This window comes from Piliocolobus tephrosceles, unplaced genomic scaffold (assembly GCF_002776525.5).
Source record: "Piliocolobus tephrosceles isolate RC106 unplaced genomic scaffold, ASM277652v3 unscaffolded_20, whole genome shotgun sequence".
In the NCBI taxonomy this organism is placed as follows: domain Eukaryota; kingdom Metazoa; phylum Chordata; class Mammalia; order Primates; family Cercopithecidae; genus Piliocolobus; species Piliocolobus tephrosceles.
Genome location: NW_022302087.1, coordinates 2,733,281 through 2,758,939, shown reverse-complemented (window position 1 = coordinate 2,758,939; position 25,659 = coordinate 2,733,281). Strand labels below are relative to the sequence as shown.

The window sequence follows — 25,659 nt, the reverse complement described above, 5'->3', positions numbered from 1 at the left end:
CTGAGGCAGTCTCAGATGGAGATGAGGAACTTGCTGAGAACCAAAGCAAAAGTGGTTCTTGTTATGTTTTAGCAAAGAAACTGGTGGCATTTTGCCTCTGCCCTAGAAATCTGTGTATCTTTAAATTTGAGAGAGATGATTTAGGGTATCTGACAGAAGGGATTTCTAAGCAGCAAAGCATTCAAGAGGTGACTTGGGTGCTCTTAAATGCATTCAGTTTTGTTTTTTTGGTGTTTTGTTTATTTGTTTTTGAGACTGAGTCTTGCTCTGTCACCCAGGCTGGATTGCAGTGGCACAATCTTGGCTCACTGCAACCTCCACCTCCCAGGTTCAAGCAATTCTCCTGCCTCAGCCTCCCGAGTAGCTGGGACTACAGGCTCATGCCGCCATGCCCAGCTAATTTTTTGTCTTTTAGTAGATGAAGGGTTTCACTGTGTTGCCCAGACCGGTCTCTAACTCCTGAGCTCAGGCAATCTGCCCGCCTCGGCCTCCCAGAGTGCTAGGATTATAGGCGTGAGCCACCGCACCCTGCCTGCATTCAGTTTTATAAGGAAAACAGAACATAAAAGTTTGGAAAATGTGCAGCCTGACAATGTGATAGAAAAAAAAAATCCCATTTTCCGAGAAAAAATTCAAGCCAGCTGCAGAAATTTGCATAAGTAACAAGGAACCAAATGTTAATCCCCAAGACAACTGGGAAAATGTCTCCAGGCCATGTCAGTGGTCTTCGCTACAGACCCTCCCATCACAGGCCTAGAGGCCTAGGAGGAAAAATTGGTTTCGTGGGCTGGGCCCAGGATCCCCGTGCTGTGTGCAGCCTAGGGACTTGGTGCCCTGCGTCCCAGCTGCTCCAGTCATGGCTGAAAGGGGCCAACATAGAGCTTGGGTCATGGCTTCAGAGGGTGCAAGCCCCAAGCCTTGGCAACTTCCACCTGGTGTGGAGCCTACAAGCACACAGAAGTTATGAATTGGGGTTTGGGAACTTCCACCTAAATTTCAGAAATATGGAAATGCCTGGATGCCCAAGCAGAAGTTTGCTGCAGGAGTAGGGCCCTTATGGAGAACCTTTGCTAGAGCAGTGTGGAAGGGAAATGTGGGGTCAGGGTCCCCACACAGAGTCCCTTCTGGGGCACTGCCTAGTGGAGCTGTAAGAAGAGGGCCACTGTCCTCCAGACACCAGAATGTTAGATCTACTATCAGCTTGTACCATGCACCTGGAAAAGCCACAGACACTCAACACCAGCCAGTGAAGACAGCTGGGAAGGAGGCTTTACCCTGCAAAGCCACAGGGGAGGAGCTGACCAAGACGGTGGGAACCTACCTCTTGCATCAGTGTGCCCTGGATGTGAGACATGGAGATCATTTTAGAGCTTTAGGATTTGACTGCTCTGCTGGATTTCAGACTTGGATGGGGCCTGTAGCCCCTTTGTTTTGGCCAATTTCTCCCATTTGGAATGGCTGTATTTACCCAATGCCTATACCCCCATTGTGTCTAGGAAATAACTAACTTGCTTTTGATTTTACAGGCTCATAAGCAGAAGGGACTTGCCTTCTTGCAGATAAGACCTTGGACTGTGGACTTTTGAGTTAAAGCTGAAATGAGTGAAGACTTTAGGGGACTGTGGGGAAGGCATGATTGGTTTTAAAATGTGAGGACATGAGATTTGGGAGGGACCAGGGGCAGAATTATATGGTTTGGCTGTGTCCCCACCCAAATCTCATCTTGAATTTCCATGTGTTGTGGGAGGGACCCTGTGGGAGGTAATTGAATCATGGGGCAAGTCTTTCCCATGCTGTTCTCATGATAGTGAATAAGTCTCACGAGATCTGATGGTTTTATAAAGAGGAGTCCCCCTACACAAGTTCTGTTTTTGCCTGCTGTCATCCATATAAGATGTGACTTGCTACTCCTTGTCTTCTGCCTTGATTGTGAGGCCTCCTGAGACATGTGGAACTGTAAGTACATTAAACCCTTTTTCCTGTGTAAATTACCTAGTTGTAGGTATGTCTTTATCAGCAATGTGAAAATAAACTAAAGTCATACCCAATCCCTGCTTTCCCACTAGAGGAAACTACCATTATCCATTTAGTGTAAATCCTTCCAGAAATTTAAGTACTGACATATGTTTGTGCTTACATGTGTACATGTAGCTATTTCATTTTCCTTACTGTGACAGAATATCACATACATTTGCATGTACAGATTAACAACTTGATTGGTATTAATATATTATTCATTAAGATATTGATAAGAATAGCATTTATAATATATTAAATATGTATTTAATATTAAATATTGTTATATTTAATTTTTTAAATATATTATTGAATTGAGAATGTTATTTTTTTTTTTTTTTGAGTTTCACTCTTGTTGCCCAGGCTGGAGTGCAATGGTACAATCTCGGCTCAATGCAACCTCTGCCTCTTAGGTTCAAGCAATTCTCCTGCCTCAGCCTTCTGAGCAGCTGAGATTACAGGCACGTGCCACCACGTCTGACTAATTTTGTATTTTTAGTAGAGACAGGGTTTCTCCATGTTGACCAGGCTGGTCTTGAACTCCTGACCTCAGGTGATCTGCCCGCCTCCGCCTCCCAATGTGCTGAGATTACAAGCATGAGTCACCACACCCAGCCTGAGAATTTATTCTTATCAATATATTAAGCTTAAAAATCTTAAGCTATTATATTTTAAAATAATTATATTATTATTAATTCAATAATATATTTTTCTACACAAGCCTACACAGAGTACTCCATTTAAAAATTAACTATGGCATAGTATTTCACAATTTAGACATTCCTTAGTTTGTGAATTTCACAATAAGCACTTAGGTTTTCCTTAATATTTTGCTTTTACAAATCACACCATTCATAACCATGCCCCTTGTATACATGAGAGTGTTTCTCTAGAGTGGATACTGAGCAGGAAATTGCTGGGCAATGAATAGGTAAGTGTTGAAAAATAAGATAGCCCTGTCCCTTGCTCTCCACTAACAGTGTGAGATCATTGCTTCTCTACATTTATTCTTAATATCAGACTTCTGAAATTTTCTTAGAAAATAGATTACTATTTCATTGTTTTATTTGCAATGCCCTCACTTACTAGTAATGACTGCATCTTGTCAACTATTAGTATCTTTAAATGGTCAATAAACCAAATGGACTGCCTGTTTGTGTTATTTGCCCATTTTTCTATTAGGTGTGTTCATCTAATTATTGAGTTATAGATTTTCCTTGGATTCTTGACATTTTTTATATTTGTTACAAATTTTTCTCTCACTTTATAACCTGTCTCCATTTTATTTGTATTGGCATTTGCCACATGTTTAAAATTTTGATGTCAAATATATCAATGTCTCCCTTTTGTCTTTGGCTTTTTGTGACTTGCTCAAGAAGACTTAGCCTGTCAATTTCCTAAGACTTATTGACTATATTTTATTCTAATTTTTTTTAAGTTGTGGTAAGAACACTTAACCTGAGCTCTACTCTTTAATTTTTAAGTACAAAATGTAGTATTGTTAACTACAGGCAAAACGTTGTAAAGCAGATCTCTAGAACTTAATCATCTTATATAACCAACTTTATACTCATTGAACAGCAGCTCTCCATTATTTCTCCCTCCTCCCAGCCCTTAGCAAGCACTTTTCTATGAATTCGTTTCTATGAATTTGATTATTTTAGATACCTCTATTGGTGGAATCATGCAGTCTTTTTCCTTTTTGTGACTGGCTTATTTCCCTTAGTATAATGTCCTCCAAATTCCAATATCCGTATACATATATATGTGTATATATATGTATACAGATGTATGTATGAATATGTGTATGTGTGTGTTTGGGGGTTTTTTCATTTTTAAAATTTTATTTTTTATTTCAATAGGTTTTTGTGTATATGTATGTATGTGTGTATATATATACATATACACACACACACACACACACCCCACATTTTCTTTATCCATTTATACATCAGTGAATATTTAGGTTGTTTCTACATATTGGCTATTGTGAATAATGTGGCATCTTCTAATGGTTTTATGGCTTTGTTTTGACATTGAGTTCATTAGTGCAACTGAAGTTTGTGTGTATAAATTGTATGAGGTAGCAATTTCTCTCACCTCAAGAAATTAATAGCCAATAATTCCAATACCATTTACTACATCTCTTGTCATTATTAATTTGAAATGCCACCTTTATCACTTATTGTTTCAAATATACATAGGTCTATTTAGGGGAAAAGTTTTTTAATAAAGTTACAACTTTTTAAAAATATGGATTTCTAAAATGCTAAAACTCTCGACCTGTAGCCTACATGACATAGAGTATCATTTACACTTTGCTGGTTATCATTTGTACCGAAACACAATCTTCACAACTGAATGCTAAGGGAACTCTATCGTCATTTTAATTATTCTATTCCATTCATAAGGGTCACTTGTTTCATCATTCTAAACCCTATTAAGCCCAGTAACTTATTAGCAGAATATGAGTCAAGCTTCACCAAGAGCATGTATAATAGCATATATGTATATACCAACAAGAAAGCCAGACGCTCACAGCTGGTCAATGGACTCTCTTCCCTCTTTCACTGTGGGCCTCAACCACTGATATACTATCATCCTTAATGTGGCCTTTTTGGAGACAGAGTCTCGCTCTGTCGCCAGGCTGGAGTGCAGTGCCACGATCTCGGCTCACTGCAACCTCCGCCTCCTGGGTTCAAGTGATTCTCCTGCCTCAGCCTCCCAAGTAGCTGGGACTACAGGTGCAGGCCACCACGCCCAGCTAATTTTTGTATTTTTAGTAGAGATGGGGTTTCACCATGTTGCCCAGGATGGTCTCAATCTCTTGACCTCATGATCCACCCACCTCGGCAACCTGACCTATCTTACTCTTCATCCTCACTGTTTTCCTCTCTTATTTGGTATAATCTAAATAAATTTAACCCTAATGATTAAAAGAAAAAAAAAGTCTAGTTAAACAGAGGAAGACGACAAAAGGGAGAAGGTGAGAAAACCCATGTCACTGACTAATAGAACTAAACTGAGAAAGCCGTCTTGCTCCGAGTTCCTTGGGGTGTAAGGAATCCAAATGAGTTGAAAGTTCCCTAATTTTGATCATTTTAATGGCTTGTTCTAGATTTTAAGGTTTAATATTTATATAGTAAATTATTTCACCAAAATTCCTATGTAAATATTAAGTTATGTCTGACAAACATATATTATTTAAGTAATCAGAGAGTATCCTTCACAAGAGGATTTTTTTTTTTTTTTTACATTTTATGCCATTGGTCTCATGAGTAAAAAAGAGAGTCATTGTTATTTTTTTGACTTACAGCTGCAAGTTCCCAATAGTTTACATCTCATATACCTTACACCATTCTTTCTCATTTGCTAGTCAGATACTTTCTTCTTTACGTCCTTCCAGATTATGCATTTAGTCTCTTTACAACTATAAAATAAAGTCCAGAAAAGAAAAAAAAAATCATTTCCTAGGTTTGTTATCCTTGCCTTGGGTCTTGAGCTATCTGGCCCTGGAGTCCTAAGGATAAATGAAACAAGAAAGCTGTTCCTTCTAATATAAGGTCTCCAAGAATCTCATGTCAACAGAAAGGTGGCTTACTTCCTCAGCTCTTCTGCCAGGTGTCGCTGCCTGCTTTCCAGGTTCTCCATACTTTCCTGATTCAGCTTTAAATCGCCCTCCAGTTTGTGCAGTTCCCTTTCACAGTTAATTCTCGCTTTTCTCTCCTGCTCAAGGGCACCCTCAAGCTGACAAAAGGAGACACTATTTAGTCAAATAAATAGGTAGAGTTTATACTTCACTAGATGTGTTCAGTAACCACTTACCTTCTGGAAAAAGAAAGACACAAGCACAAATTCTATAAATGATGCCCAGTAACAGAGATATTTCCAAATACATATTGCATATGTCAATAGGTTAACAAAAGAATCCAGAAATCACAGGGATGGAAGAAAACTTTAGAAATTATAGAATATGAGTTCTGTCTTAGGGAAGGAACCAACAAGAAATGGCCAGTGAGCCCTTGATTGATCTCTTTCCAATGATAGGAAGCTCACTTCTTCACATGGCAGCTCATTTCACGGGTGGATAAGTCCATTTACTTGGGAGTGCTTCTTCATAAGAAGCCAAAATATTCCCTGTAAATTCTATCCACAAGCACAAGCTCTGCTCCTTGGAGCAACACCAAGCAAATCAGTTTCTGCATGATCATCCTTAATAATCTGGAATAACCCTAGGCATCACTGGCCCATTCAAACACATTCTCACATGGCATGATTTTTAAGCCCCGTCACCACCTTGGTACCCTCTTCTAGTTCATAACATCATGTCATATTCTGGTTCCTCACTAAATGTTCTCCATCAGAACATTCCAGTTTTGTATGCATTAGTATTGCCAGGAATTATATAAAGGTTAATTTTCCAGGAAGCTAGATAACAGTCACAATATGGCTTATTTATTTATTGATACGTTTACTTTAAAACAATGGAAGACATGCTCTGTAACCAGCCAAAGAGATGAAATTCAAATTGGGAGGGAGGGAGAAATTCTGGAAAGGATATATGTAAAATCAGAAAGTAGATGAACACTGAGTTCTGGGGACTGAAAGTCTGTGTCCCCGCCAAATTCATACGCTGAAATCCTAATCCCCAGTGCAATGGTGTTGGGAGGTGGGCCCTTTAGGAAGTGATGAGGGCATGAAGGTGGAGCCTCCATGAATGGAATTAGTCCTTATAAAAGAGAACCTGGAGAGCTTCCTTGTTCCTTCTGCCATGTGAGGACACAAGGAGAAGTCACCCTCCATAAACCAGGAAATGTGTCCTCACTAGACACCAAGTCTGCTGGTACTTTGATTGCAGACTTCCCAGTCTCCGGAACTGTAGGAAATAAACTGCTATTTATTTGCCCCCCAGTTTATGGTATTTTATTATAGCAGCCTGAATGGACTAAGACACCAGGAGAGAATAAATGTGTGGGTGTGTGGGTGTGGGCAGGTGTGTGTGATGTGCATATATACGCACATATATAAACACCCAAAAATCCTTATGCTGAGGCTTTGTGAGATATGCAATTAGTGGAAATAGGAAGAAATGTAACACAACGAATAAGTAATAGAAGAAACCTATATAGAGGCAGGAAGAAAGAGCAGCAGACAAGGGAAAAAAAAAAAAAAAAAGACCTAACCACCCTTGTCAACAATTTTATAAAGGCTACACTTTATAAAAGTGGGGACTACTGTGAGCATAAATGCATAGCATATACTATGTCAGCTGGGGTGGGAAAAAGGAAGAATTATGAACCCACACATTGAAACTGGTATGAAACAGTTTTATTTCACAGAGCATTTAGAGGCAAAACAGGGGCATCATCTCTAGAATCTTAAAAGTAATTTCCAATAGTGTAGGTAGAACACAGCTTGTGTCTCACATATCTTTCAACCATAAATAAATCTCAGCACACCAGTGGAAACACACATGGCCTTTAAAATGAATCCTTCAACACCAGTGTCAAACAAAGTACCAGCATATCTGTGGGACAAAATACCAGGTTCCGTGGGAGATATGAGGAAAGCCAGTCACCTAGAGTGATAACCCTTTACCATTCATCTTACTGTTCTTTTCCTATCGTCCAGGGTTGAATGAAAGTTGCATTTAAAAACTGACAGATTATATGCAGAGACCTCTCTTATACTGTCGTGGTTTTGTGTATAAAAAAAAACCTTTTATTCTCAATAATCAGGAAAACCATGCTACTAGGTTTTCCTGAAACTGTCAAGATAAATTAATGAATTAAAAACTGGAGTTATGTATATATGTAGACAGATAGCTAACTAACCAGATACACCATTACTGACCTCAACAACTTGCTGTTCCAGCTTCAGATTTGCTTTGCTCAGGCTGCTGAGCTTCTCCTCCTCCACGTGCAGGTCATCTAGGGTCTGCTGATGGGCCTCCTGCACAACTTTGGCTGCTCTGTTAAGTTTGCTGATATCCTCATTTAGAAACTCTACTTCCTCAGTCAGGTTCTTGACCTGTGGGAAGAAGATGACAGCTTCATTAAAGCCACTGCTGGAAAGTTGGGCATAACACTGAGGATCATCTCCTTTTGTCGTCCAGAACAACACATGAGGTATCCAATGTCATAAAGAGCTGTATTTAGCCAAGTTCCTGATACACTTTCTAAAGCTAAATTTAGTTTTTCTCCCACAAAAATGATCCGTTATCTGTCATGGTCAGGAAATGGAGTATTCTGTTTAAACATTAATATGAGTAAATAATTAACATTATTTATAATTATTTAACATTATTAATATGAACTAAATTGGATGGCCAATTTAATTCACATTATTATATAACAGTAACAACACTAAAAGCAATTGCGATTTCTTTTGAGGAGTCATGGCATGTACCGATCGCGTTGTGCCTCAGTATCCCAAAAAATGGCAGTTCAAGAAGGGTTCCAGCTGATAAAATATGCAAACATGGAAGTTGACTGTATCAGGCCCATGTGCTTTTTATGAAAGGGAATCAATAAAAGTAAGAGTGCTATTTAATAGCCTGCCAAAATTACAGTGTCACTTTGGAGACTGTATCAGAGGCTTGATGCAGACTCCTCACTGTCCTCAATCTACACACAGATGCGCAAGTTAAAACCCTCAAACAAACTCTCAGCCAAAACAAACAAAACACGAAAGCCCTTAACTAGAATTAAAGTGACATCTTCAAGGTCAAACTCCAAATCAATGACACAGCTGGGGACTCAGGCACATCCCGAATTATCTTTTAGCAAACCATATCATACTCACTCTTCTTCCAAAAAAAAAAAAGGGTTCTTACAGGCCCCATGAAACCATTTTACTCTATTATAGAGTTCAGATGCAATAGGATTGGAACAAATGAAAATGTTTCATTTGGGAAGTTAAATAAGGTTCCATAAGTTCAAACTGGAAATCTGAATTGGGACAGCATAGTTTATCAGACCCTATATTTTGTGCCAGTTCTGACTCTCAATGCTGTAAAGTTGCAGGCCACTGTGCTAATTAACTTAAATAGAGCAAGTCAGATACCAAAACCTGATTTGAGAGTGGAATTCTGGCTGCTAGGCCTTCTAAACTAACATTATGGAAAAAGTACCTTGTGCTCTGTAGTACGTTTCTCCTTCTCTGACTTCACCAACATTGTTTCCAAGTCATCGATTTCTTTCTTCAACTCGGAACATTCATCTTCGAGTTTCCGCCCCCTGGCAGTCAGCTCAGAATTTATCTCCTCTTCTTCCTCCACCCTCTCCGACAGCTCTTTTACTCTGGCCTCCAGCTGGATCTTGGATTTAATCAGCCACTCGCACTGCTCTTCAACATTTGCCAGTGTCTCTTGCTCCTGCCATGATGAGGAGAAAATTGTTGCCAACAGCTGGAAGTAATTTATCAGCTAGGCGAAAATGCTGCTTAACACATAGCAAAGAGATAATTGCCTGCCCTCTGCCCAGCACTTTCACCTACCTTTCCTAAACAGCTGCAATAATATTCCCAGGTCCCTGATCCGATCACTGAGAAGTGAAGTTGCTTGTGTTTGGAGGTGCTTTCAATCTCTCAGGCCAATTCAGTAGATTAGATTACCTCTTCTAAAGCACTTAATAGAATCCTGGTGGCCTAAAGGAGCTAGCATGCCTCCAAAAATCAGTGGTGTGCTGCTTAAACCACAGCTTCTGGAAACATCCATGCGGGCATAGAGTTTGAGGTAGATAACTGCTCAAAAAATCATCTTTTAAGAAAGCAGAGTTCCCTCAGAATATTGCACTGTAACTATTACAAGTGCACGGATGTATGTGTTTAATATACATCTCTTCTAATAAATTGAGCTGAGTTATATGTTTTTTAAATTCATAGGCTAAATTTAGAATTCATAAGTTTATTTGCAAGTCACTAACTATATTTCACTGTTATTTCCAACTAAAATTTTTGCCTCAATGATTCTGATAGTACGAAGTTACACAAAGAGCATATAGTACTCTTTCCTTTATCCTTGCACAGGCACTGCCTCCAGCTCTTATTGGGTAACCCATTGTTCCTGTGTTATGGGTCAAGTAAAAAGTGTGTTATGGGTCAAGTAAAAAGTAAAGGGGGTTTTTACTACAGAGCACCTTTCATAACTTTAAGCCCCTCTAACTTGTCTTCTTTAGAGGCTGAATAAAACCTCTTCTTCATAAGCAAGTTCTTAATTGTTGTTGGTCTTGCTGTAATATAACTTTACACACATTTTCATCTTCCATCTCTAGACCTCATCCATCCTTCACAACATGCCAGTTTGGGCAATGTATTAATGATCCACTTGCCTCACTTAACTTGTGTCTGCTAATCAGATCAAGAGTGGGGGTCTGGGGGGAGGTAAAAATCCAGGCTATTGGCCTCTGAGTAGCTCCTGGCTGGAGAATGGCTGCCTACCCAGCAAACAGGGCTCAAAGAGGCACAGATGGAGAGAGGTATGGAATAATAAATGTACAACTTCCCTGAAAATCCCAAAACAGGGGCTAAATAAAAAAGAAATATCAGGACATTTAGGAATGGTGAATGCAAATCAGAGAAGCTTCCAATTATTATGGGAAATAATGGGGACACTTTATCTTAGTTCACCCCAGATTGACAAGCAGAACAGTTTTTGCTGCATTCCATTCAGCCTGTATACAAGACCTGTTACCACCACTGAACAAAGAGGACAGTCCAATCGACCATCATTGATCTCTTCATTAAACATGACAGCAGGATTTGGGGGCTGACTGAGCAATGGTGTGGCAGTTTAGCAGTAGAAAGATTCCTACCCCAATGGCAGCTTTCTGACGTACTCACAATGTTAACTGGAACGGGGTCACTCAGTTCTAGTGGAATTTTGACTAAGCAAAGAAGGATTTCAAAATATTTCTTTTTTTTTTTTTTTTTGATTATTTTGTGTTTAGCTTTCTCCCTTAAAATAAATAATCATAAAATAGATATTATATATAATAATATATAATGATAGCTCTGTCAACTTCTTAATCACAGTTACAATCTGAACTCATCTCAGCCTTCTTGGGTTTGCTCTGGAGTTCGCTTCCATGTGTTTCCCATGCTCCCCACGATGATCTTTGACATGCACCTCAAGGTTTTGTCTACCATGCCCTACACAAGCTGGGTCCATTTCTATCTCCCGCATCAACCCAGGTAGCACTGGCTACTTTCCGTCAGTAGGAAGAATGATAGAAACTGGGAGGCCTGGTCTCAACCAAAGTTACCTCTTCCCTAAGCCAAAATATTTCACAAATTCTGATTCTTACAGTTCTTACAGTAGATTTGAAATGGGGCCCAGGAATTTGTATTTTTAACAAGCATACCAGGTAAGACTGGTATACACTGAAGTTGTAGAATCACTGCTATGTTAAATATGTATCAGAAATGCGAGTTTGGGTGTAAAGTCTTACATAAAATACAGCCTGTTGGCATGCTGGTAGATAATACAGCTTCAAAATATTGAAGAGTAATAATAATAAAAGAATAACTTGTGTCAGTCTGAAAGTACTAAATTTTCTCTGTTTTTGGTAAAGTTTAAAAATAAGAAAAATTGTTGTTTCTTATTTAAAAAGCAAGAAAAATTATATTTGAACACAGAATTTTTCAACTTAACACTGTGCTAAGTAGAGAAGAAAGTATTATAAAGGTGGTTAAAATTTCATCCTGGCCCTTTGGGCTGTTTTGGGATCACAGTAGTCCAGGTGGCTAGGGAGGAGTAACATGAAAGACAGTGAGTAATAACACATTAGCATCATACTGTAGATAGAGGCTTGAATGCCAAAACCAGGGGTTTGGAGTCTAAAAATGTACGTATTATATGATCTGAGGGTTGCTCACCCGGGAAGCGACATGATGCTTTTTTAAAGACAATGGTTCTTAATCTGGACTGGATATCAGTGTCACCCACAGAGATTATTTGGACCTACACAGAGTCTGCTTAATCAAAATATCTGAGAGTGGAGTCTAGGCATCTTTATTTTTTTTTTTAATGTTTCACAAATGACTTTGATACAAAGTCAAGGTTAAGAACTCTTTTAAAAACTCTACTCATTAGTAATGTTGATTTGGACCCAGGAAGGGGAAGTAGGGAGACCAAAATCAGGATATCTGACTAGAAGCACACTGCAACATTCCTGAAGATCTCAGTCAAGCTTTTCTTGGGACCTACTAAAATCCTGTCTGCTGATTTGCTAATGGGTCGTGGGCTACATACAAACTTTAAATTAAGACCCAGAGCTTCCCGGCCTCCATGATGTGCTATTATACAGTAAAAATCCATCTGATAATTTGTCCCTTTTTAAAAGACATCCTGCCAATGAAATCACTTCACTATGAAACAGGGTATCTCCTTGTTTTCATTGTCTTTGGTTTTATAAAATCCTTTGGTATTTGAAAAGCACATGCATCTATTTTTTTTTTTTTTCCGTGTCAACATTGCCTGATTAACAAGGAAGTCTAATTAAAAACTTGATTTAAAGAACAAATGGTGTGGCTACTCACAGCCTGAAGCTGAAGAATCAGGTCATTTTTTTCCTGAGTGAGGGATACTTGCTTTGCTTTCAGTTCCTCCCTCTGAAACTCTGATTTCTCCAAGGCTTTCTGTAATTGTGCACACTCTTCCTTCAGTCCAGCTATTTCTTCTCCTATTTCTAAAGATTTAACAAGAGGCTTGATCTTGAAGAAGAGCCTCATCCAGGCCCAGTTCTTCACAGCCATGAAAGCTCTTATGTTCCATTGTATCAAAATGAGTGCATCCCTAAATCAAGAGAGAAAAAAGAAAAGCAAGTTAGCCCTGACTATAGGAGAATTAGTTCCCAAATTAAAATCCTCAATAAACACATCTTTTTAGGAGTCATAAAAAATTCTTATTAGTCTTCAAAGCACTTTTACATCTGGACTTTCACTTGATTCTGGCAAAAACTCTCCAAGGGATAACTGGGGTTAGCAGTATTATGGACTAGATATCCTAAAAATGTTCCCATCACAAACATTCTTTGAATGAGAGCTGAATCTAAAGAGAGTAAGACATATAGAAGTCACCAAAAACTTGAACAATAAGTGAATGCATGCGTAGCTTGGCCATTTTTACGGAAGGAGGAAACAAGTCTTAGTATTGTAAGAGTCTGTATTTTCATATTCACATGGATAAAAAGGCAAGGCACAAACCTTCAAAGAATCTTACCCTTAATAAAAAGGAGGACTGAAAAATTCACCTACCAGCAAAGAGAGATATCAAATTAAAGTACATCTGATTTGGTATGAGTGAAGACAAATTCTACTTCAGATTTTTTTAAATAATCCAGTACCACTGAATTATTTAAGGTTTAAATTATACTGCCTGAATGGTACAGAAATATCCAATAAATTAGAACAATGATTTTTTTATTCTGATAATAAATACCTTTTCAACCCTTGGAGTAGGAAAATGCAAAATTGCATTGAAAAAAAAAAACACCTTAAACCCAAGCACCAGAAGTTCCCCTACATAAGGTACCCTGAAGAGGGGTTACAATCCAAAGTTACAAAACACATATAGGAAAATGAAGTTGAGCACATATAATAAAAAGTTTGATGAAACCCCCAAGATTTTCAGATAATTGTACTATCTGATGGAGACTATCAAATAATTATGTTAAAAATTATTGACCAGGCACGGTGGCTCACACTTGTAATCCCAGCACTTTGGGAGGCCGAGGTGGGTGGATCACGAGGTCAGGAGAATGAGACCACGGTGAAACCCCATCTCTACTAAAATTACAAAAAATTAGCCAGGTGTGGTGGCAGGCACCTGTAGTGCCAGCTACTCGGAGAGGCTGAGGCAGGAGAATGGCGTGAACCTGGGAGGCAGACCTTGCAGCGAGCCGAGATCACACCACTGCACTCCAGCCTGTGCGTCAGAGCAAGACTCCATCTAAAAAAAAAATTATTGTCAAAGATAAAAAGGAAAGACCTTTAGAAACAATGAACCACTCTGATAAAAGGACACACAGATTTGAAATAAGACCAAATAAAATGTCTAAAACTAAAAAATATAGCAGTTGAAATCAAATACTCAGTGGAAAAATTAAGCAGGTTATTAGAAACACTGGAGAAAAAATAGTAGTGAATGGAGAAAAGAACAAACCCCCACAGCTCCAGACTCCAGGATGGCCCTTACAACCTCAGGTTCCAGGCCTGCCCCAGTGCCAGTCCAGACATGTAGCCCCAGACTGCCAATGACCCAGACTCCAGGACCATCCTGATAATCAGTCCAGTCCCCACAGACCCAGGCCCCAGAATTATCCCCATCAGTAAGGGTGTTCCAGTAGATCCTAACCACAGACTGACTCTCATGGCCCCAGGATCCAGGCATACCCTCACTAAGTCCACTACCATGGACTTAGACACTAAGGCTTGCCCATGTGGATCCAAGATCTAGTGTATACAGCCTCCAAGCTAGTCTTTATGGACCCAGGAATTGGGCCTGAATGTGCACTGAAACTGCCACCAGGCCATCATGCCCCAAGACTCCAGCAGCAATCCTGCCAGTGGACACTGCCAGCTGGGCTGCCCAGAATCCCTGACCAAGCTTACTGCTGAAGAGGTTTTCCTGTTGAAGCCACCCTATAAAGATTAAAAGATGTACTACTTCAAATGCACAAACACTAATGTAAGGCCACAAGGATCAGGAATAATCAAAAAAATATGACACCACCAAAGGAACAAAACAAAGCACCAGTAACCACCCCTAAAAAAATGGAGATCTACAAACTAACAAAATCAGACACTGGAGAAAGCAAGAAATTACAGGTTTCTGAAACAAATACACAAACAAACCGGACACCTGGAGCAGTTAGGGACAAAGGCCTAAAATCTCTAGCCAAGATGTCTGGTGAAGATCTTGCCCAGTCAAAGCCAGGGCATAAATATGGAGGAGGGGGACTACTGTTTCTTCAAATGTATAGACACTTCTGCAAAGCTGTAATAATCATGAAGAATCAGGAACCCACAACAGAATAAAAAGAATGAAACAAACCCCCTAGAAACCCACCCTAAATGGAGATCTATGAATTGCTGACAAAGAATTCAAAACAATGTGTAGGGGACTACGTGCTTGCAAACGAGACGTTCCCAATAAGTCCTGCTCTTGCAAACGAAGCAGGGCGTTCCCGATAGGAGCCAGCTGCAAACAGCAGACCCTGGGGGCTTGTTTATGTGTAAACATCTTGAAAATCCAAAAAGTCAGGGAAAGGTCAGAAAAACAACAATGTGTCTTGTGACTTGGCAACATTCCACAAATGACTGTATAAAATAAAGCAGAGCACGCCATTTGGGGTGGCCGCCATGTTTGTCTTGTCTTGTGTTGTCTTGTGTGTTCATTCCTTTGTTTAGGAAACACGCGGACCCCAACAACAATGATCTTAAAAAAAAGTTTAGTGAGCTACAAGAGAACAACTAAACAAAGTGAGAAAAATAATACATGAACAAAAGGAGAAGTTCAACAAGGAAATAAAAACCATAAAAAAGAACCACACAGAAATTCTGGGATTGAAGAACACAATGACTAGACTGAAAAATTCCATGGAAAGTATAAATGCAATCAAGGGGAAGAATCAGTAAGCTCAAAGACAAGTTGTTTGAAATTACTCATTTAGAGGAACAAAAAGGAAAAACAAATGAAAAGAATGAAGAATGCCTACAGCACTTATGGGATATTGTCTAGCTTACCAATATACACATTATGGGAGTCACTGAAGGAGCAGAGAAAAAGAAAGAAACAGAAAGTTTATTTAAAGAAACAATGACAGAAAGCTTTTAAATCTGGAGAGGAAAACAAACAACTATATTCATTAAGCCCAAAGAACCTCAAGTAGATCAAATATAAAGAGATCTTCACCAATGCACATTATAATGAAATTCTCAAAAGTCAAAGAGTTTTGAATGCAGCAAAACAAAAGTAACTTGTCACATATAATGAAACACTCCTGAGACTATGAGCAGATTTCTCAGCAAAACCTTGCAGACCGGAAGAGAGTGGTATGATAGAATCAAAGTGCTAAAAGAAAACAAAAACTAAAAACCATCAACCAGAAATACTGTATCCAGCAAAGCTGCCTTTCAGAAATGGAGAGATAAAGACTGCCACACAAATAAAAGCTGTGGGAGTTTATCATCACTACTTGCCTTACAAGAAATGCTAAAGGGAGTTCTTCAAGTTGAAACAAAAGGATGTTAACTAACCACACAAATATATATAAAAGTGTAAAACTCACTGAAAAGACAAGAATATAGTCAAATTCAGAATAATACTGTAATAATGGTGCATAAATCACCTTTTACTCTAATATTAGTTAATGTAAAAAATTATTTAAAATAACTGTAGCTACAATAACGGATTAATAGATATACAATATTAAAAATATTAAATTGTGACATAAGTAACATAAAATGTGGGGACAAGATAAGTTAAAATGAAGAGTTTTTATATGTAGTTGAAGTTAAACCATTGCCAGCTTAAAAATAAGAGGTCTGTCAGCTTAAGATAAACATGTAACTACAAGATGTTTTATGTAAGCCTCATGGTAACCACAAAGAAAAACCTTCTAGTAAACATACAGAAGATAAAGAGAAAGGAATAAATACCTAGCATTACAAAATATTATCACATCACAAAGGAAGACAGAAAGAAACAAACAATTTTTTAAAGTCATAAAACAATTAAGAAAATGGTAGTAGTAAGTCTGTATCTATTAACAATTACTTTAAATATAAATGAAATAAGTTCACCAATCAAAAGACAGAGTGGCCAAACGAATAGAAAAACCAAACCCAACTATATGCTGCCAACAAGAGACACTTTAGCTTTGTCAAAACACTTTAGCTTTGACAACATACACAGGTTGACAGTGAGAAATGGAAAAAGATATTCCATGCAAATGGAAATTGGAAAAGAGCAGGAACAGCTATAGTTACATCAGATAAAATAAATATAAGTCAAAAACTGTAACAAGAGATAAAGAAAGTTATTACATAATGACAAATGGGTCAATTTATCAAGATGATATAAATTTCTTTATATTTGACAAGATTTAATATCCATCCATTCATCCATCATAAAAATTCTCAATAATGTAGCTATAGAAGGAAGGTACCTCAACATAATAAACACCATATATGACAAGCGCACAGCTAACATCATACTTAATGGCGAAAAACTGAAAACTGAAAGCTTTTCCTCTAAGGTCAGAAATAGGACAAGAATGCTCACTCTCTATAGTTTTTTTCAATATAGTACTGAAAGTCTTAACCAGAGTAATCAGCCAAAAGAGGAAACAGAAGCCGTTCAAATTAGAAACAAAGAAGTTAAACTATCTCATATAGAAAACACTAAAAACCACCAAAAACTAGAATTAATACATTTGTAAACTTGCAGAATAAAAAAACATAAAAAATTAGTAACATTTCTATATACTAACAATAGACTATCCAAAAAAGAAGTCAATTCATAATAGCATCAAAATATAAAATAAAATAAAATAAAATAGATAGGAATAAAACTTACCAAGGAGGTAAAAGATCCGCATGTTGAAAACTATAAAACATTAAAAAAGAAATTGAAGACACAAACAAATGCAAAAATAACTTGTGTTCATGAATTGGAAGAATACAGGATATTTTTGGTTAAAAGTCCATAGTCCCCAAAGATATCTACAGATTCAATGCAAACCCTTTCAAAATTCCAATGGTATTTTTTACAGAACTAAGAAAAAATTCCTAAAATTTATATGAAACCACAAAAGACTTCAAACAGCCAAAACAATAGAAACAATGCTGGAAGAATCACATTACCTAATTTCAAAATGCTCTACAAACTATAGCAAAGAAAACAGCAAAGTATTGGCATAAAAACAAACATATAGTCCAATGGAACAGATCGGAGAACCCATAAATCAATCTATGCATTTATGGTCAATTGATCTTCAATAAAGTTGCCAAAAACACACCGTATGGAAAGGACAGTCTTTTCAATAAATGGTGTTAGTAAATTAGATGTCCACATGCAGAAGAGTAAGTGGATCCTCATCTCACACCATATACAAATATGAACTCAAAAGGAACTAAAGACTTAAATTTAAGATCTGAAACTAAAATTACCAGAAGAACACTTGGAGAAAAAGTTTATTGACATTAGTCAATAAATTGCCAACAATTTTTTTTAATGTGACCCCAAAATCAAAGGCAACACAAGCAAAAATAGACAATGGGATTACATCAAACTAAAAAGCTTTTGCACAGCAAAAGAAACTATCAAAAAGGAGAAGACAACCTATGGAATGGGGGAAAATATCTGCAAACTATACAAGCAATAACGGGATAATATTCAAAATATATGAGGAATTAAACTGTATAGCATGAAAACAACCCCATTAAAAATCAGCAATGACCTGATAGACATTTCTCAAAAGACTATAAATGGCCTATACTATATGCAAAAATATTGAACATCACTAATTATCAAGGAAATACAAATCAAAACCACGAGATATTACGTCACACCTGTTAGAATGGCTATTAATAAAGACAAAAGATAAGGGTTGGCAAGTATGTGGGAAAAGGGAACTCTTGTACACTGTTGATGGGAATGAAAATTGGTACAGCCATTAGGGAAAACAGTATGAAGGCTCCTCAAAAAATTAAAAATGGAATTACCATAGGATCTATCAACCCTAAAACACTAATGAAATTAGAATTTTGAAGACATATCTGTACTATCATGTTCATTATACTATTATTCGCAATAGCCAAGATATGGAATCAACCTAAGTGTTCATTGACAAATAAATAAAGTGTGGCATAAATATATAATGAAATATTATTCAACCTTAAAAAAGAAAACATTGTCATTTTTGACAACATGGGTTAACCTAGAGGACGTTATGCTAAGTATAATAAGCCAGGCACACAAAGACAAATATGACATGATCTCACTTATATGTGGGATATTAAAAAAGTCAATCATGGAAGTAGAGGGTGGAATGGTGGTTACTAGCAGCCAGGCCATAGGGAAAACGAGGAGATGTTGCTCAAAGGACACAACGTTTCAGTTACACAGGATGAGTAAGTTCTGAGGATCTAATATACAGTATGGTAACCATAGTTACTAATTCTGTGTTGTATACTGGAAATTTGCTAAGAGAGTAGACCTTAAATGCTCTCACCACACACAAATGATAACTTTGTAAAGTGAGGATTAATCAGTTTGATTGTGGTAATCATTTCACAATACCTACATATATCAAAACATCAGATTATACACCATATATTCAACTGAATAAAGTTGGAAAAAGGAAAAAGAATAAACACAAAGTAGAAGAAAAGAAAGAACACAAAGTAGAAGAAAAGAAAGAATAAAGGTAAGATCAGAAATTAATGATCTAGAAAAAAGTTTAAGTGGTTTATTAAATAGACTAAATAAAGATGTGGCATGAATGGTCAAGAAAAAGGAAAGAAGGCACAAGAAAACAATACTAGGAATAATAATACTCTAGAAATATAAATAATTTAGGATTACGCTCTAGGAATATAATATAGATACAGTAGAGATTTAAAAATAATAAGGCCAGGTACAGTGGCTCATGCCTGTAATCCCAATACTTTGGGAGGCCAAGGCAGGCAGTTAACTTGAAGCCAAGAGTTTGAGACCAGCCTGGTCAAAATGGTGAAACCTTATCTCTACTAAAAATACAACATTTAGCCAGGTGTGAAGACACACGCCTTTAATCCCAGCTACTCAAGAGGCTGAGACACAAGAATCACTTGAACCAGGGAGGCAGAGGTTGCAGTGACCTGATATCATGACACTGCCCTCCAGCCTAGGCGATAGAGAGAGACTCTGTCTCAAAAACTAAACTAAACTAAACTAAAATAAAATAAAATAAATTGATCAAATTGAAAAATTCAAAAGAAATGTAAAATTTCTTTTTTAATAAAAGAAAGCTTTCCTGCACTAATTCAAGAAGAAAATATCTCATTAGACATGTAACCAATAAATAAATTGAATCAAAATTATAAAACCTATCACAAAAGAACCACTAGATCCAGATTATTTTATTGGCAATGCCTACCAAAGATTCAAAGATCAGTTATAAGCTGGTTCATGTTTTGAAGAGAGAAAACATTCTTCAACTGTTTATGAGGTTAGGATAACCTTGATTCAAATTCAGATAACACAGCAGATGAAAATTATAGGCCAATCTTATCCATGAATATTGATGAAACATCTCATGGTGATATTACAATCAAACCCATCAATGTATGAAAATATTTCTTAACCAAAGTAAGTTTAACTTTTTAAAAAATCTGTTAATATATTTCCACACATTTATAGATTAATTCAGAAAAACTACGTGATTGTTTCAATAGATGCAGATAAATGATTAAATAATTTCCTGATAAAAATGCTTAACAAAATAAAATAGAAGGAATGTCCTTCATACAATAAGTCATTTCTACAAAAAAACAAAACAAAACAAAACAAAAAAACTACACTGAACATAATTCTTTAAAGGGAAATGATAGCTTTCCCCAAAGTCAGAAATATGAAGACATTTGACAAAAGTTTTTAAAGGCTGATATACCACAAGTGGGTGAGAACATGGGACAACGGGACTCTCATACATTGCTGGTGGAGAGTATGGTATATTAGAAGCAATTTGGCAACATCTTGCAAAGTTGAAGTGGTGTGTGACCTAAAACCTATTATTAATTAATGCCCTAAAGAAGTGCCACTCAAAGTGTGTGCCTCAGACCAGCTGCTATCCACAAACTGTTATCAGAAAATGGAGTATTTTGAGTAATGATGCCATATATATGAATATATATATATATATATATATATTCATATATACGAATGGGGAGACATTTACAAAAATGTCACTGCAGAAGTTACTGGTAAAAAAAAAAACAAAGGAAATAACAAATTTACTTTAGCTGGAAAATGGATAAATAAATTATGATACATTTATATAATGGAATACTATACAGCAGTTAAAATCAATAAGCTAGCCCTAGATTCATTAACACTGATATATTTCAAAGAATAATACTGAATATAAAAGACAAACTTCAGGACAATATATACAAAATGTTATTTACATGAAGACTAAGCACATGTAAAATCATGTCACATTTTAAGGATATCTGCATATCGAGTAAGCAAAGGTATGAAAACATACTTTTATATGACATATATAAAACATGGAATGAGAGACACAAACTCAAGGTCTGAAAAGGAAAAGGTAAGACTTGGATTACAGCAGAACTATATGGGGGCTTCAACTATGTATGTTAATTTTTTAAAATGTTGTTAGCAATTACAGAAAAAAAAATGTTAAGAGTTGACTGGGTGCCATGGCCCATGCCTGTAATCTCAGCACTTTGGGAGGCTGAGGAAAGAGGATTGTTGAACCCAGGAGTGCGAGACCAGCCTGGGCAACATAGGGAGACCCTGTTTCTACAAAAATAAAAAATTAATAATGTTAAGAATTGGAATTCCTTCATGATGATTCCATGAGTATGTATTATAGTATTTTTTGTATTTTTTATTTGCTTGCAATCTTTCAAAGTAATTTTTAAATCACAATTTAGAGAGAATGGATCATAAAGGTTTCACTTTAGACATTAAGAAAGTAAACTATAGAGAAATTAAGAATCTTACCCAAGTTTACACAACTGGTTCTAGAAGCCATGTTTCCTGACCCCCAAACTCCCATACCACACTGACCACTATATGAGAGTCACAGAAGACCCTTAAGAGTCGTCTCTCTATTATCTTTGACATCACCATGTAATAATCATTTTCTCTTGGGAAAAAACAGAATTAACAAGTTGTCAATTAAACAAGTTACACCAAGATCTGTAGACTTCTCTTCAGAAGACAATATATGCTAAGGAAAAAATAAATACAACTTCAGCATCCCTTGCTCACAGTCCCTTTGTTTGGAGATTTTGCTAGCTTGCTTTCCATGATTCTATTAAGCAATAGACAAAACCAATGCCTAAGAATGTACAAGCGTGGTGATAAATGTCCCTAGTGAACCTGTCTGAAATAAAGTAAGAAAGTTATGATTACATGTCAACAAGAGCCACAGTTTCTGACCCACAGGACGTAACAAAGGGGTCAGAACACCTCGGTCTTTGAAGCATACTTCCCCACAGAGTTGGCTGTGGGATATATGCAAACCTTTCCAGGTCTGCTTCTGATATAAATTGTGAGTCGCACCACTCTCAGAGATCCAGACTTCTCAGAATATAAAAATCTCTCTCAAAGGGAAGCCTGAAAGCATGGCAAGAAATATCTGAATTATGCCTATACTTGGTTGAATAGGGCAATAAAAGCCCTTTGCACTCTGTCTTTTTGTTATATCATGATTTAAAAATGTTTAAGACCCAGCCTAACCAGAGAAGGCAGCTCTTGACCTACTATAAGGCAATGAGATTAGTTGCACTGGTTGAGGCACACTATTACCCTAGCAGTGGGGGTGCAGGGTGGGCATATAATACCTTTCTTCCAGAATCTTCTGGAATTTGATTCGCATCAGTTTGCCCTGTGCTCTGGCTTGGAACAATGTGAAGACTTTAGATAGTCTCTCATCTCTCATTGCTTCCAGTTGGCACAGAAACCCAGCTTTAAAAAACACCTAAAAGAAAAGTCAGATGTTAGCTCCACTCATAATGAGTATTCAGCAAATGTTTATTGAATGATCCTGTGAGCAACTGTTGTGTTCCTAGGGATAAATGTATCAATTCCATTTCTTGTAAGTTTTATTTAATGTGTAAAATCTACATCCTAGAAAGTTTGATTTTATAAATCTAAAATGTGAAAAAAAACATGTTATTAAATCATGTGGTTCTATTGTTTGCTTAAGAACGTAAACTATTCTTCCTTATCTATTAATAATGTCTCAATTGTTCAGGGAACCTGGTTTAAGTTTTAAGATGGGCTGAGACATGCAGTGCTCCAAAGTACCAGGTAGCGTTCTGCAAACATTTTCTGTAAAGGATCAGATAGTAAATATTTTTAGGCTTTATGGGCTAAATACAATCTCTTTAGGATATTCTTGTTTTTTAAACAATTCACGAACCATCTAAAACCATTTTTAGCTAGTGGACCATATATTAAAAATAGGACCAGGCTCTTGGGCCGTAGTTTGCTGACGTCTGTTCTAGAGTAAGGCACTTTTGTCTAGGCATCAAATAATCCACAGAAGTATTTTTTCAAGAATAATTACTAACAAACAAGGTGAAATGAGTGAGGTGCCTAAGGCACACATTTTATGGAGGCACTAAGTGTGAGAGTGCCCTGAGAGTGTGTGCCTCTCAACCTCACTTGCTCAACCCTGAGAATGAGAGCCTCTTTGAAATTTGTGCCTTAGGAGCTTCACTTGCCTCATGTCAGTCTTGGCCCAGAGAAGTAGTATACAGCAAAAATAACTAAACACACAAGGAAAGAAGGCATCATCAGTGAAAATCAGCAGAAACAATAAACAGCAGAAACAGATTCCCAAGTACTCAAAATGTGGGAGTCAACATTTTATAACCATATCCTACAGAATTCTAATTCTATGAGGTCTTTACCCTGAATTTTCCAACTCTCCTTCAAATAATTTGTTCCTTATATGGATGTCATTACGAACAAACTGACGTTGACTGCCAGATAAGACCAAATCTATTGATTAGTTAGAAGTTCCCAAAATATGTGAATCCCAAGCTCATCTAAGATGAAGTAGAATTTAGGGAATCACATTTAAGGAAGTTGGTTTTGGATTAATTTTTTTAATAGTGAGTTAACTTTGAAGTTTTAAATTACTCAGAGAAATTAGTCCCTAAAAGAATACTGTCCCTAAAAGAATATTGTTGATGAATCAGTTCACACATAGATAAGCCATTAGCTCCAGCAAGTCGATTCACCTTTTTCTAGCTCTGATATATACACATTTTCTCACAACACTAGGTTGATTCAGTATGTTATATCTTGGCACAAATTTGCTTAGATGACTAATTATAAAAATGTAAATGTAGTCAAAACTGAGGTTTAAAAAACATTGAATATTTTCCTCAAACAGCACTGAAGTTTTCACCTTCAACTAAGATCTATTTGTGTTATTTATGGTCATGACAGCTGAAGAATGCCTTATAATTGAGGATTCACAGGTACTTTAAGATACACACTCTTCCCCTCATTTGTCTCCAAATGCATTCTTTGCAGTTTTCTGGTCACCTTAGTGATTCCAAATCGGTACTGGGTATGGTCTATCTCCAAGGAGCCAAGTAATTCTTCAGCTGCTTTTCTGCTGCTCACAAACTTGCCCTTTGGAAAGGTCCTTGGATTCAGAATGCAGTACCTAATTTAAAATAAAGAAAAAATCCTGGGATTGGGAAATCATATTATTCAAATAAAGACTAATCTAGACAAATGAGGTGAAAGGAGATATAGATTTTTATCTCTGTTATTAATACGTTCAATTTTCACAAAATTCTTAGTAACAATAATGAGGGTACAAGCAATAATCCCTTGCGTTGGTATAATAGTTTGTACTTTTCATATTGCTTTAGAAGCAACCTCATTTGATTGATTGCTCAATTAGGCAGGGGCGGGATTGGAAGAGGAAAGAGAGGGAGGGAGGAAAGCATAAGTATCTCTACTGTATGGATAAGGAAACTGAAAAGCAGAGACGTGAAATGTCTTTTCCAGGATTCCTTCACTCTGTTGGTGAGTTGGTGGAAAACAAGAAATATGCCTCTTAATTCTAAAGCAAGAAATACGCCCCTTTCTGCTCTACCAGACTTTGCTCAAATTGACTTGATGACCTATAATTTAAACTTCTAGAATCCAGGAAATAGAAAAGATGCCACTCCTGCCTCCTGCCATATACCCTGCTGGCTTCCTTCCTTTCAGGGGCTTGCTAGTAAAGCCACAGCGTGCTTGGATGGCAGCTACGATTAAGTATACACAATATTTCAGAGACTCAATTCAGCCTCCATATGTTTCTTCTGTATTTATTTCTTCTATATGTGGGTCTATTATCTGTTAATAGAGATTTAAGGATATTACAGTTACATGGATGTTGGATTTAAGGGGAAATAATAATGGAACTCTGTCATCATATATCTTCCCACCACCAAAACACATCGATTTGTAGTCTGGAGGACATCAACCAAACAAACAATGCATGCCTAAACACTCGGAAAGGGAGGAAAACAGAATGAACTGCCTCAGGTTTCTTGGATCCTGGAATGTATGTTTACCTTTGTTTAAAATCAGCATACTGCAGTCGGTTTGGAAAACCTTCACGGCATATCCTAATCCCTTCCAAGACACCATTACAGCGCAACTGCTGTAGAACCAAGTAAGGGTCCAGTACACCTGGAAAAAAAAAGAGTCACGGTGGATCTGTGCCTGAAAAAAAATTATTGGCCCAGATTTTGTACCAATTGCTGCATCTTGGGTTAAAAGAAAGTCTGAATTGGATAGTTTCCACATGATAGGTCATAGGAGTTCACTCACTTATGGCGTGATAGTACTCACAGTAATCATCCTATTATGTAGGCATCTCCAAATACGAT

General features: G+C 37.1%; 1 protein-coding gene across 1 annotated transcript in view; it reads right to left on the bottom strand.

Annotated features, from left to right (window-relative positions):
* Nucleotides 1-25,659, bottom strand: part of LOC113225271 (myosin-15-like) — a 142,999-nt gene that overhangs the window by 50,796 nt on the left and 66,544 nt on the right. Inside the window, 7 exon segments of the mRNA XM_026456880.2 lie at nucleotides 5,618-5,763; nucleotides 7,870-8,046; nucleotides 9,149-9,391; nucleotides 12,556-12,811; nucleotides 22,597-22,733; nucleotides 24,314-24,437; nucleotides 25,342-25,459. Coding sequence (XP_026312665.1) covers nucleotides 5,618-5,763; nucleotides 7,870-8,046; nucleotides 9,149-9,391; nucleotides 12,556-12,811; nucleotides 22,597-22,733; nucleotides 24,314-24,437; nucleotides 25,342-25,459 — 1,201 coding nt within the window.